Source organism: Mustelus asterias, unplaced genomic scaffold, assembly GCF_964213995.1.
Source record: "Mustelus asterias unplaced genomic scaffold, sMusAst1.hap1.1 HAP1_SCAFFOLD_3819, whole genome shotgun sequence".
NCBI classification, from domain to species: Eukaryota; Metazoa; Chordata; class Chondrichthyes; order Carcharhiniformes; family Triakidae; genus Mustelus; species Mustelus asterias.
Window position 1 is genome coordinate 1 of NW_027593764.1, and position 20,207 is coordinate 20,207.

The 20,207-nt window shown below is 45.4% G+C and overlaps 1 protein-coding gene across 1 annotated transcript; it reads right to left on the reverse strand.

Moving 5' to 3' along the window:
- Window positions 1–3,505: 3,505 nt before the first annotated feature.
- LOC144490800 (STE20-related kinase adapter protein alpha-like) lies at window positions 3,506–18,271 on the reverse strand (the record flags this gene model as incomplete). Its single annotated transcript, XM_078208498.1, has 5 exons — window positions 3,506–4,198; window positions 9,385–9,427; window positions 10,152–10,393; window positions 14,247–14,351; window positions 18,100–18,271. Coding segments are annotated over 5 exons (715 nt in total), but the record flags the coding sequence as incomplete, so codon positions are not given.
- Between the last annotated feature and the right edge of the window lie 1,936 nt (window positions 18,272–20,207).

Consider the following 20,207-nt stretch of genomic DNA (forward strand, 5'->3'; position numbering starts at 1 on the left):
TGTTTTGTGGGAGTTTTGCTGTGTGTAAAATTGTTTTGTGGGAGGCTTTGCCGTGTGTAAAATTGGTTTGTGGGGAGTTTGCCGTGTGTAAATTGTTTGTGGGAGTTTGTTGTGTGTAAATTGTTTGTGGGAGTTTGCTGTGTGTAAATTGTCTGCTATTTCTCCTACATTACAACAGTCATTATATGTCACAAGTACTTGTCTGGCTGTAAAGGGCATTGGAAGATGCTGAAGTTGTGAAAGGTGCTATACAAATGCACATCTTTCTTTTTATTTGAGACTGTGGTTCCACTAGAACATGTGTTTCAAGTTGCACATGTTCTGTGGACGTGCCAGCTTTTCCAAGCTTTTGGGATTGATGTAAATGGGACTTGCGGGTGGAGGAATTAGGTTCGAATGTTGAGGTGTGTGTACAGGTAGGAATTGCTACTGGCCTCAATTGGTTTTTATGAGTCACAATGAAATCAGGCAGTTTCTATAACATGCGCCCAAAGCCAATATTACGCCTGGTTGAGAGGCTGAATATCGGCTTCACAGACACTTCATTTTTTCAGTGAGAACTATTCCAATTCCAGGATTCTTCCGTCTGACCCAAACACCTAAAATAAAAACTTGCACATCCTGCAATACTTTACACATGCTTGGAATTTGAAATTGCCTCTGAAGCACAGTCACTGGCCAACATTGCAGCCAATTTGCACACAGCCAGATCTTGCAAGAACTGCAAACAGCGACCAGTCTTGGTGCAGGGCTGGTTGTTCGAGAGCTCTCAGGAGAACTTCCTCCGATAGATCACATCTTCTTTTATAATTCACCCAAACAATAATATATCTTATCTGAAAGAGGGCACGTCCAACACTGCAGCACCACCTCAGTACTGTACTGAAGTATTAGCCAGGATTCCGTGCTCAAGTCAGGGAAGTGCAGCTTACATTCATGACTTTGAATTGAGGGGAAAGCTCGATACCAGTGTGCCAAGTCAACACTTCCAACATTTAGTGTCGAGTGGTTTTACTGATGATATTGGATTTGAAATCAGTTGTGATGAAATAAACAGGTAAGAATCAATAACAACATTGGCATCCTCTATTTGTCCTCTCCTTTCACGCAATTACACGTCTGATTTCCTTAATCGGACTGGTGTCAGTGGCTCCTCTGGTCTGAACATCATACTCTACTCGAGGGGTATTATACCTGGGGATAGAGCAAATACAATTATCTTGTGTGGGTCAAGGGAATGTTATTTCTACAGTCTATATGATGGTAATACCAGCGAAGACTGGGTTTGATATGAATGAGCTGCCAGTAGATCATTCCATCGCCAGTTTCCCCTCTAACTGGCTATGGGACTATGGAGATTATTCTCAATGTGAAGGCAGGACTTCGCCTTCTCAAGGACTGTGCGGTGGTCACTCTTACCGATACTGTCATGGACAGATGCATCTGCAGCTGGCAGATAGGCAAGGCTCTGGAATGGGGGGGTGGGGGTGAGTTAATAGGTTGTGATGAACAAAGCATCGTAGCTGTGAGGGACAGCTCGGTGGATAGGATATTAGGATGTAGATAGGCTGGAAAATTGGGCGGGGATCCTGGATTCAGGATTCAATCCTGGACCGGGGAGCGGCGCGGGCTTGGAGGGCCGAAGGGCCTGTTCCTGTGCTGTATTGTTCTTTGTTTGTTCTTTGATGAGGTCAAGTATATTATTTCCTCTTGTTGGTTCCTTCACCATCTGCTGCAGACCCAGTCTAGCAGTTCTATTCTTTAGGACCCAACTGGCTCGATCAGTAGTGCGGCTGCCGAGCCACTCTTGGTGGTGGACATGGAAATTCCCCCACCCAGAGTACGTTTTGCACCCTTGCCACCCTCAGTGCTTCCTCCAAGAGTTGTTCAACATGGAGGACTATTGATTCATCAGTCGGAGGACGACGGTACGTGGTAACCAGTAAGAGGTTTCCTTGTCCATGTTTAACCTGAAGCCATGAGACTTCATGGGTCTGGAGTCAATGTTAAGGAATCCCAGGGGAACTCCCACTGGATTGTATACCACTGTGCTGCCAGTGGGATGGGACATAGCCAGGAATGGTAATGGTGGTGTCTGGGGTGTTATCTGTAAGGTATGATTCCGTGAGAATGACTATGTCAGGCCATTGCTTGACTAGTCTGTGAGACAGCTCTCCCAATTTTGACACTAACCCCCAGATGTTAGTAAGGAGAACTTTGCAAGGTCGACAGGGCTGTTTGTTTTGCTGTTATCTTTTCCGGTGCCTAGGTCGATGCCAGGTGGTCCGTCCGGTTTCATTTCTTTGTTGAGACTTTGTAGCGATGGTTACAACTGAGTGGCTTGCCAGGCCATTTCAGAGAGCAGTTAAAAGTCAACACATTGCTGTGGCTCTGGAGTCACATGTAGGCCAGACTGGGTAAGGATGGCAGATTTCCTTCCCTCAAGGACATCAGTGAATCAGATGGGTTTTTCTGACAATCGACAATGGTTTCATGGCCATCAGTAGATTCTTAATTCCAGCTTTTTTTATTGAATTCAAATTCCACCATCTGCCGTGGTGGGATTCGAACCTGGGTCCCTAGACCATTGTCTGGGTTTCTGGATTAATAGTCGAGCGATAATACCACTAGGCCATCGCCTCCCTTTGGCAATTTCACAAAGAGTAGCTTCACAAAAAGTTACATATTGGGAGCGACATTGATTGCTGCCATGATCAGAAACAGAACCTTCCAATGGGATGGGAAACCGTATCTCTTGCTTCAACAGTCTTTTTAAAATCTATTTACTTTTACAAAAATGCTGACAGAAATTGAAAAAAAAAAAACACCTTTATGGACTCATTCTTTTTCTCCTGGGCTGCTGACAGCTTGTTTCAGGAGATTTAAATTCTGGGAGACTCCAGGACTATCAGGGGGAGGGGGGCAGAATCTCACCATTTCAAAAAGGGGATATCAGACAGTTGAGAGCTCCTGTGGATCCCATGGGTTGCGACTATCTGGTGAGTTTGCTCATGCAGGGTTAAAGGCAGCTGACATTCACTGCGGATCCTGGCTTGGCGCATTACTGAAAAATGAGTGGCTTCTCCACGAGAGGAAGTCAGAATTCTGCATTGTGGCTCAGCTAGCCAGATACGATCAGGTCCTTCAAGAGGAGATCTGCATCTGCAAATTGCTCCTGTTCCAGCTCTGATGGGATCCATACTGAACCCAACCTCAATAGTCTGTGGAGTCATGGATCTCACAGTGGAGTGTAGCCCACGCTCTGCTGACTCCTGTTATTTACTGGTTTCTGGCTCAATGAAGGGCAGCAACTGACTGGAATATTCTCCCCCCCCCCCCCCCCCCCCACACACACACCCAATGCTTCTCCAAAATAAAAAAATAAATAAAATTAACCCATTGGATTGACAATGTTGAACTGGAAAATTCAGAATCAGGTCTCCTACATGAGAGAGAATCTAAATTACAATGGATGCATCTCAGACTTGTCCAGTACACAAGGGTTCCACAAATTTATATCCAAATGTAACTTTAATATTGACTGAATCTGAATAAATAACAATTCAGGTATAAAGGGATTTTATGCAAGAAGGTAATAAAACATCAGCATACATTGCATCCCCTTCACTGTGATGAGGGCTTCGAGTACAATGACTCTGTACTCGAGTGATGAGGTGTGAACACAGTCTCTGTACTCACAGGGAGTGCGAGGGAATGAGGACATTACCTCTGTGCTCACAAGGGGTGTGAGTACACTGCCTCTGTACTCATGATTCACTAGCTGCTGGTACAGTTACAGGAAAGGGGTAAAGGTTTTGATCTGAAATCTCCAGTTCAAGTTGAGCGACAATGTTCAGGCGGTGGTCCCTGGTCCACCCGAGCTGGTTCGATGGGCACACACATTATTCAGCTTCCATCAGTACCACACGTCTCTGGATCCCAGCTACCATTTGTACGTTAACGAAGTTGGCTTTTTTATGTTAAAAAAAATACAAATAAAGACCGTCAGCATCATGCGACTGCTGCACGTGCACAGGCTCCATGTTCAGAAGTCCCAGTCCTCCACGTCCAGCTGCTCCAGGCTGGATGCCAGTCCGGCCATTCCTCGCAACTCGTGTGGGAGAGTTCCTTCCAGGTCGGTCATCGGGGTGACGGGTCGCAGCAGGTCAGGAAGCACCTCCACCACTCGCCGCTTCAGCTGGTGAAAAAGAAAAGGAGTGAGTGACCTGCTGCAGCTCAGGAGGAAGAGTGACAATGGGGAGCTGACAGGCTGGTGAAAGCACAGCAGCAACCACGCCATGCACCAGCCCTTTATGTAGAAAACCTGTCCTTTCATGGGAGGCCTGGTAAGGCGTACACTTATAATTAAATTAACTTAACAGCAAAAAAGTCCAAAATGGTCTTAACTTCCCGATTGTTTAAAGTTTATTTATTGTCACAAGTAGGCTTACATTAACACTGCAATGAAGTTACTGTGAGAATCCCCGAGTCGCCACATTCCGGTGCCTGTTCGGATACACTGAGGGAGAATTTAGCACGGCCAAGGTGGTGTTATGAGTGAGGAGTTACAGAAATCACATTCACTTTGCAACATTTTCAAAAACACACTCAGTATTTGAACTCCCTATCAATCTAAACAGAAATACACTGGACTCCAGCTTCATTTCACTAACTATTAAAGCTGAACAGAGATCTTCACAACTCCCAGTAACGAAGAATAACTGATCTGGAGCAGGTACAGCAAAGGTTCATTAGATTGGCCCCTGGGATGAGGCAGTTGTCCTGTGAGGAGAGGCTGAGTGAATTGAGTTTATATTCTCTGGAGTTTAGAAGAATGAGAGCGATCTCATTGAAATCTACAGCATTCTGAAGGGGTTTGATAGGGTGGACGCAGTGTTTCTGCTGGTCAGGGAATCTGTCGAATCTATCGGTCCCCTATCTGCTCCAAGACGATGACAATCATCCTGGTACCTAAGAAAAACCAAGCAGCGTGCCTTAATGACTATCGGCCGGTGGCTCTGACATCCATCATTATGAAGTGCTTCGAAAGGTTAGTCATGGCACGAATCAATTCCAGCCTCCCAGACTACCTGGACCCACTACAGTTTGCCTTCCGCCGCAACAGGTCCACAGCAGACGCCATATCCCTGGCCCTGCACTCAACCCTGGAACACCTAGATAACAAGGATACCTATGTCAGACTCCTATTTATTGACTACAGCTCAGGCTTCAACACTATTATTCCCATGAAACTCATCTCCAAACTCTATGGCCTGGGCCTCAGCACCTCCCTCTGCGACTGGATCCTGAACTTCCTAACCCACAGACCACAATCAGTAAGGATAGGCAACAATACATCCTTCACGATCATCCTCAACACCGGTGCCCCACAAGCCTGTGTTCTCAGCCCCCTACTATACTCCTTATACACCTATGACTGTGCGGCCAAATTCCCCTCCAATTCGATTTTCAAGTTTGCTGACGACACCATTGTAATGGGTTGGATCTCAAACAATGACGAGACAGAGTACAGGAATGAGATAGAGAATCTGGTGAACTGGTATGGCAACAATAATCTCTCCCTCAATGTCAACAAAACGAAGGAGATTGTCACTAACTTTAGGAAGTGTAAAGCAGAACATGTCTCTGTCTACATCAATGGGGACGAAGTAGAAAGGATCGAGAGCTTCATGTTTTTAGGTGTCCAGATCACCAACAACCTGTCCTGGCCCCCCCCATTCCGACACTATAGTTAAGAAAGCTCACCAATGCCTCTACTTTCTCAGAAGACTCAGGAAATTTGACATGTCAGCTACGACTCTCACCAACTTTTACAGATGCACCATAGAAAGTATTCTTTCTAGTTACATCACAGCTTGGTATGGCTCCTGCTCTGCCCAAGACCACAAGGAACTACAAAAGTTCGTGAATGTAGCCCAATCCATTACGCAAACCATCCTCCCATCCATTGAGTCTTCCTGCTGCCTCAGCAAAGCATTCTCTCTTCCACATTCTTCCATCGGGAAAAAGATACAAAAGTCTGAGATCACGTACCAACCGACTCAAGAACAGTTTCTTCCCTACTGCTGTCAGACTTTTGAATGGACTTACCTTGCATTAAGTTGATCTTTCTCTACACCCTAGCTACGACTGTAATATTACATTCTGCACTCTCTCCTTTCCTTCTCTATGAACAGTATGCTTGGTCTGTATTGTACGCAAGAAACAATACTTTTCACTGTATACTAATACATGTGACAGTAATAAATCAAATCAAATCAAATCTAAGACTCAGGGACACAGTCTCAGGATGAGGGGCTGATTCTTCAGGACTGAAGTTTGGGGAAATTACTTCACTCAGAATTAAAGTTTTTAAAGTTAAAGTTTATTTATTAGTGTCACAAGTAGGCTTACATTAACAGTGCAATGAAGTTACCATGAAATTCCCCTAAACGCCACACTCCGGCAACTGCTTGGGAACATTGATGGGTCGGTTTTTGTCCAATGTGTGCAGGGGGGTTTCCTGACACAGTATGTAGATAGGCCAACAAGAGGCGAGGCCACATTGGATTTGCTACTGGGTAATGAACCAGACCAGGTGTTAGATTTGGAGGTAGGGGAGCACTTTGGTGATAGTGACCACAATTCGGTTACATTTACTTTAGCGATGGAAAGGAATAGGTATATACCGAAGGGCAAGAGTTATAGCTGGGGGAAAGGAAATTATGATGCGATTAGGCGAGATTTAGGATGCATAGGTTGGGGAAGGAAACTGCAGGGGATGGGCACAATTGAAATGTGGAGCTTGTTCAAGGAACAGCTACTGGCTGTCCTTGATAAGTATGTACCTGTCAGGCAGGGAGGAAGTGGTCGATTGAGGGAACCGTGGTTTGCTAAAGAAGTTGAATCTGTGAAGAGGAAGGAGGAGACTTATGTAAAGATGAGACGTGAAGGTTCTGTTAGGGCGCTTGAGAGTTACAAGTTAGCCAGGAAGGACCTAAAGAAAGATTTAAGAGCCAGGAGGGGACATGAGAAGTCTTTGGCAGGTAGGATCAAGGAAAACCCTAAAGCCTTCTGTAAGTATGTCAGGAATAAAAGAATGACAAGGGCAAGATTAGGGCCAGTCAAGGACAGTAGTGGGAAGTTGTGCGTGGAGCCTGAAGAGATAGGAGAGGCGCTAAATGAGTATTTTTCGTCAGTATTCACACAGGAAAAAGACAATATTGTCGAGGAGAATACTGAGATACAGGCTATTGGACTAGACGGGATTGAGGTTAATAAGGAGGAGGTGTTAGCAATTCTGGAAAGTGTGAAAATAGATAAGTCCCCTGGGCCGGATGGGATTTATCCCAGGATTCTCTGGGAGGCTAGGGAGGAGATTGCAGAGCCTTTGGCTTTGATCTTTATGTCGTCATTGTCTACAGGAATAGTGCCAGAAGACTGGAGGATAGCAAATGTTATCCCCTCGTTCAAGAAGGGGAGTAGAGACAACCCTGGTAATTATAGACCAGTGAGCCTTACTTCTGTCGTGGGCAAAGTTTTGGAAAGGATTATAAGAGATAGGATTTATAATAATCTAGAAAGGCATAATTTGATTAGGGATAGTCAATACGGTTTTGTGAAGGGTAGTTCGTGCCTCACAAACCTTAGAGTTCTTTGAGAAGGTGACCAAAGAGGTGGATGAGGGTAAGGCAGTTGATGTGGTGTATATGGATTTCAGTAAAGCGTTTGATAAGGTTCCCCACGGTAAGCTATTGCAGAAAATATGGAGGCATGGGATTGAGGGTGATTTAGTGGTTTGGATCAGGAATTGGCTAGCTGTAAGAAGACAGAGGGTGGTGGTTGATGGGAAATATTCATCCTGGAGTTCAGTTACTAGTGGTGTACCGCAAGGATCGGTTTTGGGGCCACTGCTGTTTGTCATTTTCATAAATGACCTGGATGAGGGCGTAGAAGGATGGGTTAGTAAATTTGTGGATGACACTAAAGTCGGTGGAGTTGTGGACAGTGCGGAAGGTTGTTGCAGGTTACAGAGGGACATAGATAAGCTGCAGTGCTGGGCTGAGAGGTGGCAAATGGAGTTCAATGCGGAAAAGTGAGAGGTGATTCACTTTGGAAGGAGTAACAGGATTACAGAGTACTGGGCTAATGGTAAGATACTTGGTAGTGTGGATGAGCAGAGAGATCTCGGTGTCCATGTGCATAGATCCCTGAAAGTTGGCACCCAGGTTGATAGGGTTGTTAAGAAGGCGTACTGAGTGTTAGCTTTTATTGGGAGAGGGATTGATTTCGGAGCCAGGATGTCATGTTGCAGCTGTACAAAACTCTGGTGCTACCGCACTTGGAGTATTGCGTACAGTTCTGGTCGCCGTATTATAGGAAGGAAGTGGAAGCATTGGAAAGGGTGCAGAGGAGATTTACCAGGATGTTGCCTGGTATGGTGGGAAGGTCTTATGAGGAAAGGCTGAGGGTCTTGAGGTTGTTTTCATTCGAGAGAAGAAGGTTAAGAGGCGACTTAATAGAGGCATACAAGATGATCAGAGGATTAGATAGGGTGGATAGTGAGAGCCTTTTTCCTCGGATGGTGCTGGCGCGCACGAGGGGACATAGCTTTAAATTGAGGGGTGATAGATATAGGACAGACGTCAGAGGTAGGTTCTTCACTCAGAGTAGTAAGGGCGTGGAATGCCCTGCCTGCAGCAGTAGTGGACTCGCCAACATTAAGGGCATTTAAATGGTCATTGGATAAACATATGGATGATATTGGAAGAGTGTAGATTAGAGGGGCTTTAGATTGGTTTCACTGGTCGGCGCAACATCGAGGGCCGAAGGGCCTGTACTGCGCTGTAATGTTCTATTGAGGGAGAATTTAGCATGGCTAATCTTTGAAATTCTTTACCCTGGGGGTTATGGATGCTGCATTGCTGAATATATTAAAGACAGAGTTTTGGTTCCTCAGGGAATTCAGACTCATGGGGAAGAGGCAAACAAGTGGGATTGAAGTCCAGGATCAGCCATAATCATACTGAATGGTGGAGCAGACTTGATGGGCCATGTGATCTATTCCTGCTTCTATTTCTTGAGTTCCAGTCTCCCTCTCTGGTCTTCCTTAGCACATCTCTTTTAATTCACCTCCTATAAACTCCTCACCACCTGCTTCATCCTCCCATCATTCCCTTTCTCTATCTCTGCTTCTATCTCTTTTCCCAAGATGATATGCAGTGAGTGAAGTCCAGCTAAATAGCCGAGACTTACTGTGAGCTTTGGAGACAACCCTCATCCTCCAGAACACTTTATTCCACCCCCACCCATACCTGAGGGTCAGGCAGGGTATAGAGTGACTGGTCAACTGAATATACGAAGGATAAATCACAATGCACGTACCTGCTTCACAAACGAATGGTTGAGTAATGCACTGGCTGAGGGCCTAAAAAGAACACACAGAGACAAGGGTCAGTCAAGCGAGCTAAAGAAGCCAGCATTGATTGCAGCAATATTACAGTGAGACTAACGCTCACAGCAATATTACAGTGAGAGTGACGCTCACAGCAATATTACAGTGAGAGTGACGCTCACTGCAATATTACAGCGAGGGTGAGGCAGACAGCAATATTACAGCAAGGGTGACGTTCGCAGCAATATTACAGTGAGGGTGAGGCAGACAGTAATATTATAGCGAGGGTGATGCAGACAGCAATATTACAGCGAGGGCAAAGCAGACAGTAATATTACAGCGAGGGCGATGCAGACGGCAATATTACAGCAAGGGTAATGCAGACAGCAATATTACAGCGAGTGGGATGTACATTAACCACAGTTTGATTGGTAAAATGCTTCCTTTATGGTGCAGTTGGTAAAAACAGGAACTGTGTCACTGTGTCAAACAGACCAGGAGGTTTGAGTTCAATCAGCTGAAGTAACAATTGTCCCAAAGTAGTTGGCCAAAGCTTCATTGCGAATACACAGCATTTGGGAAGAATCAAGGGAACTTTACTCTGCAGCCAACTTCTGACTGAGGAATACTCAATATCAGAGATTTCAATGGAAATAATCGCCAGCATTAACAACTGCATAAGCACAGATTTGTTTTCATATATATGTAATTTTGTGAATGAAATCCAGCCACCACTCTGCTTTGACAATGATTGTACCTCTGCTCAGGCTCCCGCTGTAAGCACAACTCCACAAAGTTGTGGAAGAGCCCAGAGAAGGTCCTGTTGTATGGGTGCTGCACCTGCTCCCCGTTTGTTGTTCGTGTGCCACAAGCCGCAGAGCTCTCGACGATGCCCGAATCCACTGCTGACTGCGAGTTTGTCATCAACAGCTCCTCTGCAGGGATGGTAGTGGTGTCCAAGAGGCAGGGTACCGTCCCATTCAACTTCTCCAGCAACATCTGAGCAGAGCAACGAGTTAATGGGAACAATAGACAAATGTCTTGAAGCTAAACATTAGATACAAAGAGAGAAATGGGGAAGATGGTAGCGCAGTGGTAATGTCACTGGACTAGTGAGGCAAGAGGGCCAGGCCAATGTTCTGGGGACATGGGTTCAAATCTCATCAACGTAGCTCACTTAAAGTCCAAGGAATGTGGTCTTAAAAGGATAAGGTACACACTGGGATTTAAATTCAACGAATGAAATCTGGAATTGAAAATTAGTCTCAATAATGGGGAACATGAAACTTACTCACCTCCACCTTTAATGTCCGAATTTCCAATAAAACTATTACACTCTCTCACCCTGGCTGCTCCCAGACTGCGACCCTTATCTTCACTTAAAGTCCAAGGGATGGAGACTTAAAAGGATATGGTGCACAATTGGTTTCGCCATCCACCACATCTGGCTGGACTACAACACTATTGGCTCCTATTCTCATCTGCTAAAATTGCTCACTATTGCGGATGTAGCGAGCGCGCTCAGCTTCCTGCTGACTGTCTGAACTCCTCTCCACACTGCTCTCACCAACAGCAATTTGCAGCAGCTCATGGACTTGTCATAATGATTCAATCCGATCAGCTGTCTCTGCGCATTGCTCTCTTCCCCTCACCCACCTGGCCAAACTTCCGTGAATGTCGTCCCCCCACCCCACCCAGCCCTGAATTCACATCCTCCCCTAGTTTCTCTCCCATCCCCGCTCATGTCCACTCTGATCACATCCTGTCCATGAGGCCCATCTCCTGTGCCCTCAAACCTATTCTCACCAAACTGCTGATCACTCAACTTCCCCTGGCCCCCTCTCTTCAGATGTTGCCCCTCTCTCCTTTAAATCTGCTGTCACTGCATCTTCCAGAAAACAAATATTGACCATCTTCCCACCCACCCTTGCAAACTCCCATCCCACCTCCGACCTCCCTTTCTTCTCTGAACATTGACTAATTGATCGTACAACTCAGGAGCGCAGCATTGCACGATGTGGGCGAGAGGTGCTCGGAATTCCAGAATTAGAATCTGTTCATCTAACTTTTACTGATCTTCCTTTACCTACCATTTTACACTTCATCTTCAATTATTTCTCTGCTTAGTTCACGAGTTTATTCTCCAGCTTTTCTGTAGAAGACCATAGCCTGTACGTGGATCTTCTTTAGTAAGAGTTTTAACAACACCAGGTTAAAGTCCAACAGGTTTACCCCAGTCCAACGCCGGCATCTCCACATCATGACTACCATCTTATTTAGCACAGATCACACAGTTTGTTCTGCTACGACTAAACATTTGTGTTTAGCCACCTGTTTACAAATTTTTCAGCCTCTCCTTCAAATATCTTGACGACCCTAATTTTACCTTCAGTTTAATCCCAACGTCTAAGACTTTGCACTGGTGTCCCTCGAATTTCTCCTGCCATATTCAGTTCCATTTGCTCCAAGCTGACATCATTCTTCTTAGAACCATAGAAAAGTTTCTTTATTCATTCGTGGGACATGGGTGTCACTGGCTGGTCAGCATTTATTGCCCATCCCTAGTTCTCCTTGAGAAAGTGGTGGTGATACAACTGAGTGGCTTGCTAGGCTATTTCAGAGGGCAGTTGAGAGACGACCACATTGCTGTGGCTCTGGAGTCACGTGTCGGCCAGGTCAGGAAAGGATTTCCTTCCCTAAAGGACATTAGTGAACCAGATGGGTTTTTCCAACATTCGACAATGGTTTCATGGTCATCAGTAGATTCTTAATTCCAGATGTTAATTATTGAATTCAAATTCCACCATCTGCTGTAAAGGGATTCAAACCCAGGTCCCCAGAACATTAGCTGAGTTTCTGGATTAATCGCCCAGTGATAATACCACCAGGCATCGCCTCCCCTGTTTCAGCACAAAAGGAAGCCATTCAGCCCATCTTGTGTGTGCCAACCAGAGAAAAGAAAACTCGCCGTGCATTTTAATCCCACTGTCCAGTACCTGGTCTGTAGCCTTGTAGGTTACAGCAGGTGCCCAATGCTTACATTATCCACCACCAAATTAGATTACATGCACCCTCCCCCCGACAAATGGATTAGCCCTCAGCTGTCACTATTCTGTTTACTTGGATGTTGTCTAGCTTCACCTTTCTGAGCTGTTTCCTCTTGCCCTTTACCTGCATTTATCACTATCTAAGCCCCTCAGATTATCAATTATGAAAATAATTGCCAATTAGCACAACAATCATTAATTTGAGTGCCTTCCCTACTCATTTACACATACCATAGTAGTTAAGCCAATAATATTTCCTCCTTATTTGGACTTTTTTCGATCCATTCCTAACACAGACATTATAATTGTACTGTTGTTCATAGCTACCCTCCCAATTCCTCTGTCCTCATCTGGTTGTCAGGAAATGTATAAGGTCGATAAACACAGAGCCAGAGTTTTTCGTATAATAGTTCCTCCGCTACTGGTTTCCATTACTCATCTCTCATCGTAAGTCCTTGACTGAATCTTCTAGACACCTTTCCTCCTCTTGTATAGCACAGCATGTAACCAGCTGGTCTTTGGCATAAGAAAAATTTTTATCTTTTAAAAAGCATTTAGACAGTCGCATGGGTAAGATGGGTATAGAGCGATAAGGGCCAAATGCGGGCAATTGGGACTAGCTTAATAGTAAAAACTGGGCAGCATGGACATTTTGGGCCGAAGGGCCTGTTTCAATGCTGTAAACCTCTATGACTGTGTATTTTCTTATTCGCAACTCCTGGATCCAGCCTCTGTTTTCTTCTGCCTCCCTGTACCGTACCATCAACTTCAACTACTTAGCTTGGATGGCTCCGAGTCTCTATGTATCTTCATGATGTGGAGATGCCGGCGTTGGACTGGGGTAAACACAGTAAGGAGTCTAACAACACAGCTAGTGACGTTTGCTACCAAATAAACCTGTTGGACTTTAACCTGGTGTTGTTAGACTCCTTACTGTATGTATCTTCAACCAGGTTCAATCTGCCCAGAAGTTTTAGTTTCCAATCTCAGTTTCAGTTTTCATTTCCTTATAAATTAGGAGAATCAGTTTTTTGTTTCTCTTCCAGTTTCCGTTTTCAGTTAGGCTCTGCCTCAGAATGCACAAGCTTTGAAAGCACAGATTCCGACACAATGGCCTTGCTCATAATGAGTCCAGTGGTTCACAACTGAGGCCTTCAACTTACATTATTTAGAATTCAATCTTTAAATTATTACAGTTAGATTAGCGAGAGAGCATCCTAGATTGGAAGAACAAGGTATATAATCTGCTCTGGTGGAGCCAAGAGCAAAGGTTGGCAAACATTGGTAGGGATTGTTTATAGTGGAGAGACTGAGGTGCCCGAGTCTGTATTCTCCAGAATTTAGAAGAATGAAAGGGGATTTAATTGAAACTTGCAAAATTATTAACGTGCACGACACGGTAGATGCAGGAAGGGGACTCAGTCTCAGAATAAAGGAGACTGCTTAGGACAAAGATGAGGAGGAATTTCTTCACTCAGATGGAAGTGAATCTTTGGAATTGGCCTGTGTTCGTTCTGGAAATTGATTCCGAATCCAACTAGTCCTGAATCAGCTTTATTAACCATGTGATGAATAACAACATCATGGTTCATACAGATCAAATCTCATGTCATAAAACTAAAGGGAAGATAATTCTGTGATTGAATTGAACTGTACCTGTGACAAATATTGTTAACAATTCTCAACCTGCCAATTAATTCTTTCTTTCTCTTTCTGCACAATCTTATTGGAGTTCCTGTGATGCACTAACCCATGCTGCTGTCTTTGCCTATGGCAGGCAACGCCAAGTACATTATAACACATACCTGAGTTGCAGGCATATTTTTAAAGGGAACATGTCCATTAGCCAGTTCACAGGCCGTTATTCCCAGGCTGTATATATCCGATTTGGCATCATAACCCTGGAGATTCTACAGGAAGGTAACAGGATACCTTAGTTAATAGCTGCAAATATTATAAAAAGGCATTAATGTCTACAATCATGTAAATGGAACTCAGTGACTGAGTAACCCATAACTGGATAGTAGGATCACACACAGGGTCAGTTCACTCTCCTGAAAGGCTTAAACTCAGGTTATTCAGAAGAAAGCTGTGATACAGTAAATAAATTGCTGCTTCAACCACCTCCACCCAAAGAACGGGTGTTTGGGCTCCAGTCTTCATCAATTCCTCAACACCCTATCCCAAGCCCATAGCTACTCTCCTGGTCTTTGGCAAGGTAATGAGGGCCGTCCTCCTAATAAGTGAAAACAGTGGCAGTGATTTCCAACAGTAACCCATCTGTCTTCAAAACAGGGCAATAACCACCATCTATCTCAGAATTCTGGGCAGGGCTCCTCACAACAGGGATAGGTTTGCTAAGCAGGATTTGGGGGGGAGGGGGGGGGGGTGGGGTGAGTCTGAGGACGGGGAGCAGCTTTGGCTGGGTAGTTTCGGTTTTCCAATTTTGACTCCAAGAGGTTCCCCACCCAGAAATCAGATCGATTGACAGTCTCAGCTTCCTTCAGGCTGGGGAGCACTTCAGAGCTGACCCACTGGGGGTACGAAAGGAGGCAGCAGCAGCTAGTGTGAGCATGGGATGGTTTTCGGGTGGGGGAGGGGGTGCATAATCTAATTCTCAATTTCCTGAGGTGGGTGGGGGGGGGGGGGGGGGGGGGGGGTGGGGAAAGAGTTTGATTGGACGAGCAGTGGGGGCTGATCATTTGGGGAGTGGGGACGCACTCCCACTTTCTCCTTTTCCACATTGCGCTTTTTGAAAAAATCATTACGGAATGTGGGTGTTGCTGGCTAGGCCAGCATTTATTACCCATCCCAGATTGCCCTCGAGAACGAGGTGCCTTCTTGATCTGCTGCAGTCCATGTGGCGTAGGTACACTCACGGTGCTGTTAGGGAGGGAGTTCCAGGATTTTGACCCAGCGATAGTGAAGTCAGCATGGTGAGTGACTTGGAGGGAACCTGGTTGCGGTGCAAGGACCTTTACTCACCCCTTGTAGTTTGAATAGTTCCGCAAGGACTGGGAAACACGGCCGCCCAGTGTTAACCCTGTCAAGCTTTCAAGCTTCATTATATTTAAATGCTTCCCTACCTCATCTCTGTTAAACCTGGAAGTGGTTAGTTCGGAGGTGGGTTTGAAATTTTTTTAATTTTAACATCCAATCCTAACCACTGGTTTTTGGGCATTAAAATTACCCCAGGGAAATGTTGTTACAATGTAGAAGCAACTTCACCCTAAACAATTGTCATTACAGAAAAGAATGTAAGCATTTTAAAGTGGAAACACAGTCTCACATTGTCTGGATATTTCTTTCCAGATAGTATTCCTTCCGGCTACAGTAATAGACAGGCCAAGGCCAGATACTTCCGCTCCCCTTCATCGCTATGAATAGGAGTCCCACTGGTTCAGTAACAAAATTTCCACTACAAACCATTCCAACATTAAACTGTAATCATCATCCCTTCATTGTTACTGGCTCAATATTCTGGGATCACACTTCCTACTCGCACCGTGGTATATCTATATAGGTGAGCCTGACGTCAGTGGTGGGTAAGTTACTGGAGGAGATTCTGAGGGCCAGGATCTACCAACATTTGGATAGTCAGCACAGCTTTGTGCTTAGGAAGTCATGTCTGACGAATCCTTTAGAATTTTCAAAGAGGTAACCAAGAGGATGGATGGGGGTAGGGCAGTAGATGTTGCCTACATGAACTTTAGCAAGGCCTTTGACAAGGTCCCCCATACTAGGCTAGTCTGGAAGATTAGGTCGTACGGGATCCAGGGAGAGTAGATAATTGGATTCAAAATTGGTTCGATGGTAGAAGGCAGAGGGTGATGGACAAAGGTTCTTTCTCGGATTGGAGGCCTGTGACTAGTGGTGTGCCTCAGGGAGATTCTGTACAAGGCATATTTAATAATTTTGTGGATGATACTAAATTAGGAGGTATTGTGTGGATAGCGAAGGTGGTTATCAAAAATTACAGGGGGATCTTGATCAATTAGGGAAGTGGGCCGAGGATTGGCAAATAGATTTCAATACAAACAAGCGTGAGGTGTGGCATTTTGAAAAATCAAACCAGTGTCAGACTTACACAGTGAATGGTAGGGCCCTGGGGGGTGTTGAGGAACAGAGCGACCTAGGAGTACAAGTACATAGTTCGTTGAATGTAGACAGGGTAGTGAAAAAGGCATTTAGCACTCTGGCTTTCATCAGTCAGGGCATTCAGTATAGGAGTTGGGACATTATGTTATAGCTACATAAGTCGTAGGTGAGGCTGCACTTGGAATATTGTGTACAGTTTTGATCACCCTGGAAAGACATTGATAAACTGGGATGAGTGCAAAGAAGATTTACGAGGATGTTGCCAGGACTCGTGGGCCTGAGTTATAGGGAGAGTTTGGCCAGGCTAGAACTTTATTCCTTGGAGTGATCTTATTGAGGTGTGTACAATCATGAGGGGCATACATAGGATGAACTCTGAGTCTTTTTCCCAGGGAAGGGGAATTGAAATTAAACTAGAGGGCATAAGTTTAAGGCAAGAGGGGAAAGATTTAAAAGGGACCCGAGGTGCAACTTCTTCACGCAGGGAGTGGTGCGTATATGGAATGCGCAGCCAGAGAAAGTGGTTGAGGCAGGTACAATAGCAACATTTAAAAATCATTTGGATAAGTACATGGATGGGAAAGATTTAGAGGGATATGGGTCAAACATGGGCAATTGGGACTAGCTGGTTGGCATGGAACGATTGGGCCGAAGGGCCTGTTTCCGTGCTGTATTGCTCTATGACTCTCTATCACATGGACTGCAGTGATTCAAGAAGATGGCTCACCACCACCTTCTCAAAGACAACGAGGAATGGCCAATAAATACCAAGCTTGCCACTGACACCCACATCAAATGACTGAATTAAGACAAAACACTCCACACTCACTTTTACTCCCAGAATCAGTAACCAACAATTGCAACCAAGTGCATTAGCAAGGCGGCGGTTTGGGTGCAAGCTGAATATAGGGGCACCAAACACCTGATGAAGACCAGCAGGCGCGTTAACCCAAGCATTGTCTATCAATCTGGGCTTGCAGGAACTCAGGAATCAACAAGCAGGAAATATCATGTTAAGTCTGCTGGGTTCTTGCCATTAGCTCCAATGTTCTGCCATAAGGCAGGCCATCAGCACTGAACTAACTGGCCAGCAGCAGGAATGCTGTAGAGTCCCTTTGGCAGTGGCCCAGTAATGATCAGAGTAATGATCCTGGTTTACTCTGCTGAATGCTGATTAATTTGGACAAGTTGTTTTAAACAGTTACGTTAAATAAATTTGAACATGCACCAGTAAATAATAAAAACAAAGATTTATCAATTTGGGCTGATTTTGCTGCAGTTTTCTGGTTCTATACTGGCAAGATTATAAACATAAACTGCAATCCAGTGTGCACATCAGGAGCTGAGGTTTTGGGTGAAATTTTAACCCTGGAGGCTACATATTGCCCACTGCAGGCTGCCTCTGAGACCAGGGCTAGGCTGCCTCTTGTCAATAAAATGTTGTACACTTCCTGTTTAATATATATAGGTGGGTTGATCTGTACGACACCCACCTGAAGCTTCAAACATCCTGTCACTCCAAATGTCAAAGGTGCTTGGTTACAGCAGGTGAGAACTTACCTGTTGCAGCAGCTCGGGGCTCAGCCAGGGTAATATTTTAACACTGTATTTAGGGAAGTCATGGATCACCCGTAGCCGCTGCCCGTGGCTGATCATACTGAATATACTGCGGAGTCCTGATAAATAAACCTGTCCATCTGACGATATTAGAATGTGACTTGCTTGAACACTCCTGAAAGGAAGGAAATAAGGTGGTTGTAAGTACAGCTTGGGCAGAGTAAAATGAACAGTCATTAGAGTGAATGAAAGTGGCACAGCGGTTAGCACTGCTGCCTCACAGCGCCAGGGACCCAGGTTCGATTCCCGGCTTGAACCATTATCTGTGTGGGGTTTGCACGTTCTTCCCGTGTCGGCATGGGTTTCCTCCGGGTGCTCCGGTTTCCTCCCACAGTCCCAAGCTGTGCTGGTTAGGTGAACTGGCCATGCTAAATTGCCCCTTAGTGTCCCATGATGTGTAGGTTAGGGGGATTAGCAGGGTAATTACATGAGGTTATGGGGATAGGGGCTGGGTGGGATTGCGGTCAGGGCAGGCCCGATGGGCTGAATGGCCTCCTTCTGCACTGTAGGGATTCTATGAGAGAAGACAGCGCCTGAGTGAAGAGCAGCGGCAGTCAGTGGGAATCAGAACAAGCAGGTCTAAAAGAGAAAAAAGTGTAACATCATAATAAAGTGTGTCAGTGATTTACTATCTCTAAACTAGGGAATTTGTTCAAACAAGAAGCAAAGAGGAATGTGGTAGTTATAGTCGACAGTATAGCGAGGGGGAATAGATGCTGTTGTCTGCAACCACGACCAGGAGCTCGGATAGCTGCGTTTCTTGCCTGCTGTCAGGTTAAAGGACATATCCTCATCAACTGGACAGAAACTTGGAGCGGGAGGGGGAAGAGGAAGATCCTGTTGTCATGGGCCATGTGGGAACCAATGAACAGGCAGACAGACAGTATAGGAATGATGTTCTGCTAAGAGCATTTGAGGAGTTAGGGTTCAAATAAAAATGACCACCATCAAAGGTTATCATCTCTACATTGTTACCTGAACCACAAGCCAATTGACATCGGGTAAAACAGATTAGAGAGAATTAAACAAAGAGTGGTGTGGGACGAAGGGCCTTCAATTCATTGGGCACTGGTATCCGTACTCAGGGAAGAGTGAGCTATTGTGTTTGGATGGTCTCCACCGGAATCGGGCTGGGACCAGCAGCCTGATTAATCATATAACGAGGCTGGGGACAGGGCTTTAAACTAACATGGGGGCGGGGGAGTGGTTGTAATGGTGGGGGAAGATTTGTGTGAAGGGAGATTTCCAAAGAGAAAGGTTGAGGTGTCATGGTGGCACAGTGGACAGCACTGCTGCCTCACAGTGGACAGCACTGCTGCCTCACAGTGGACAGCACTGCTGCCTCACAGTGGACAGCACTGCTGCCTCACAGTGGACAGCACTGCTGCCTCACAGTGGACAGCACTGCTGCCTCACAGTGGACAGCACTGCTGCCTCACAGTGGACAGCACTGCTGCCTCACAGTGGACAGCACTGCTGCCTCACAGTGCCAGGGACCCGGGTTTGGCCTCAGGTGTTTGTCTGTGTGGAGTTTGCACATTCTGCCGTGTCTGTGTGAGTTTTCTCTGGGTGCTTTGGTTTCCTCCCACAGTCCAAATATGTGCAGGTTACGTAGATTGGCCATGCTAAATTGCCCCTTAGTGTCCTGGGATGTGCAGGTTATGGGAATTAGTGGGATAAGTATGTGGGGTTACGAGGTTGGGCCTGGGTGGGATGCTTTGTCAGAGAGTCGGTGCAGACACAATGAACTGAATGGCCTCCTTCTGCACCGTAGGAATTCTATGATTCTATGAAATGAAGAGCAGGAAATATTTAAAGAACAATTCAAAATCTTGAACAAAAATGAATTTCATTGAAAACAAAAACTCAGCAAGAAAGATGGCTCTCACTCAGGAAGTTAAGGATTGTGTTCAATTAAAAGAAGAGGCTTACAATGCAGCAGAAAAACAGCAGCCAGTCTGAAGATTGGGAGCGCTTTAGAAACTAGCAGGGGGCCACCATAAAGTTGATAAAAGAGAAAACAAAGAATATGACAGTAAACTAGCCAAAGA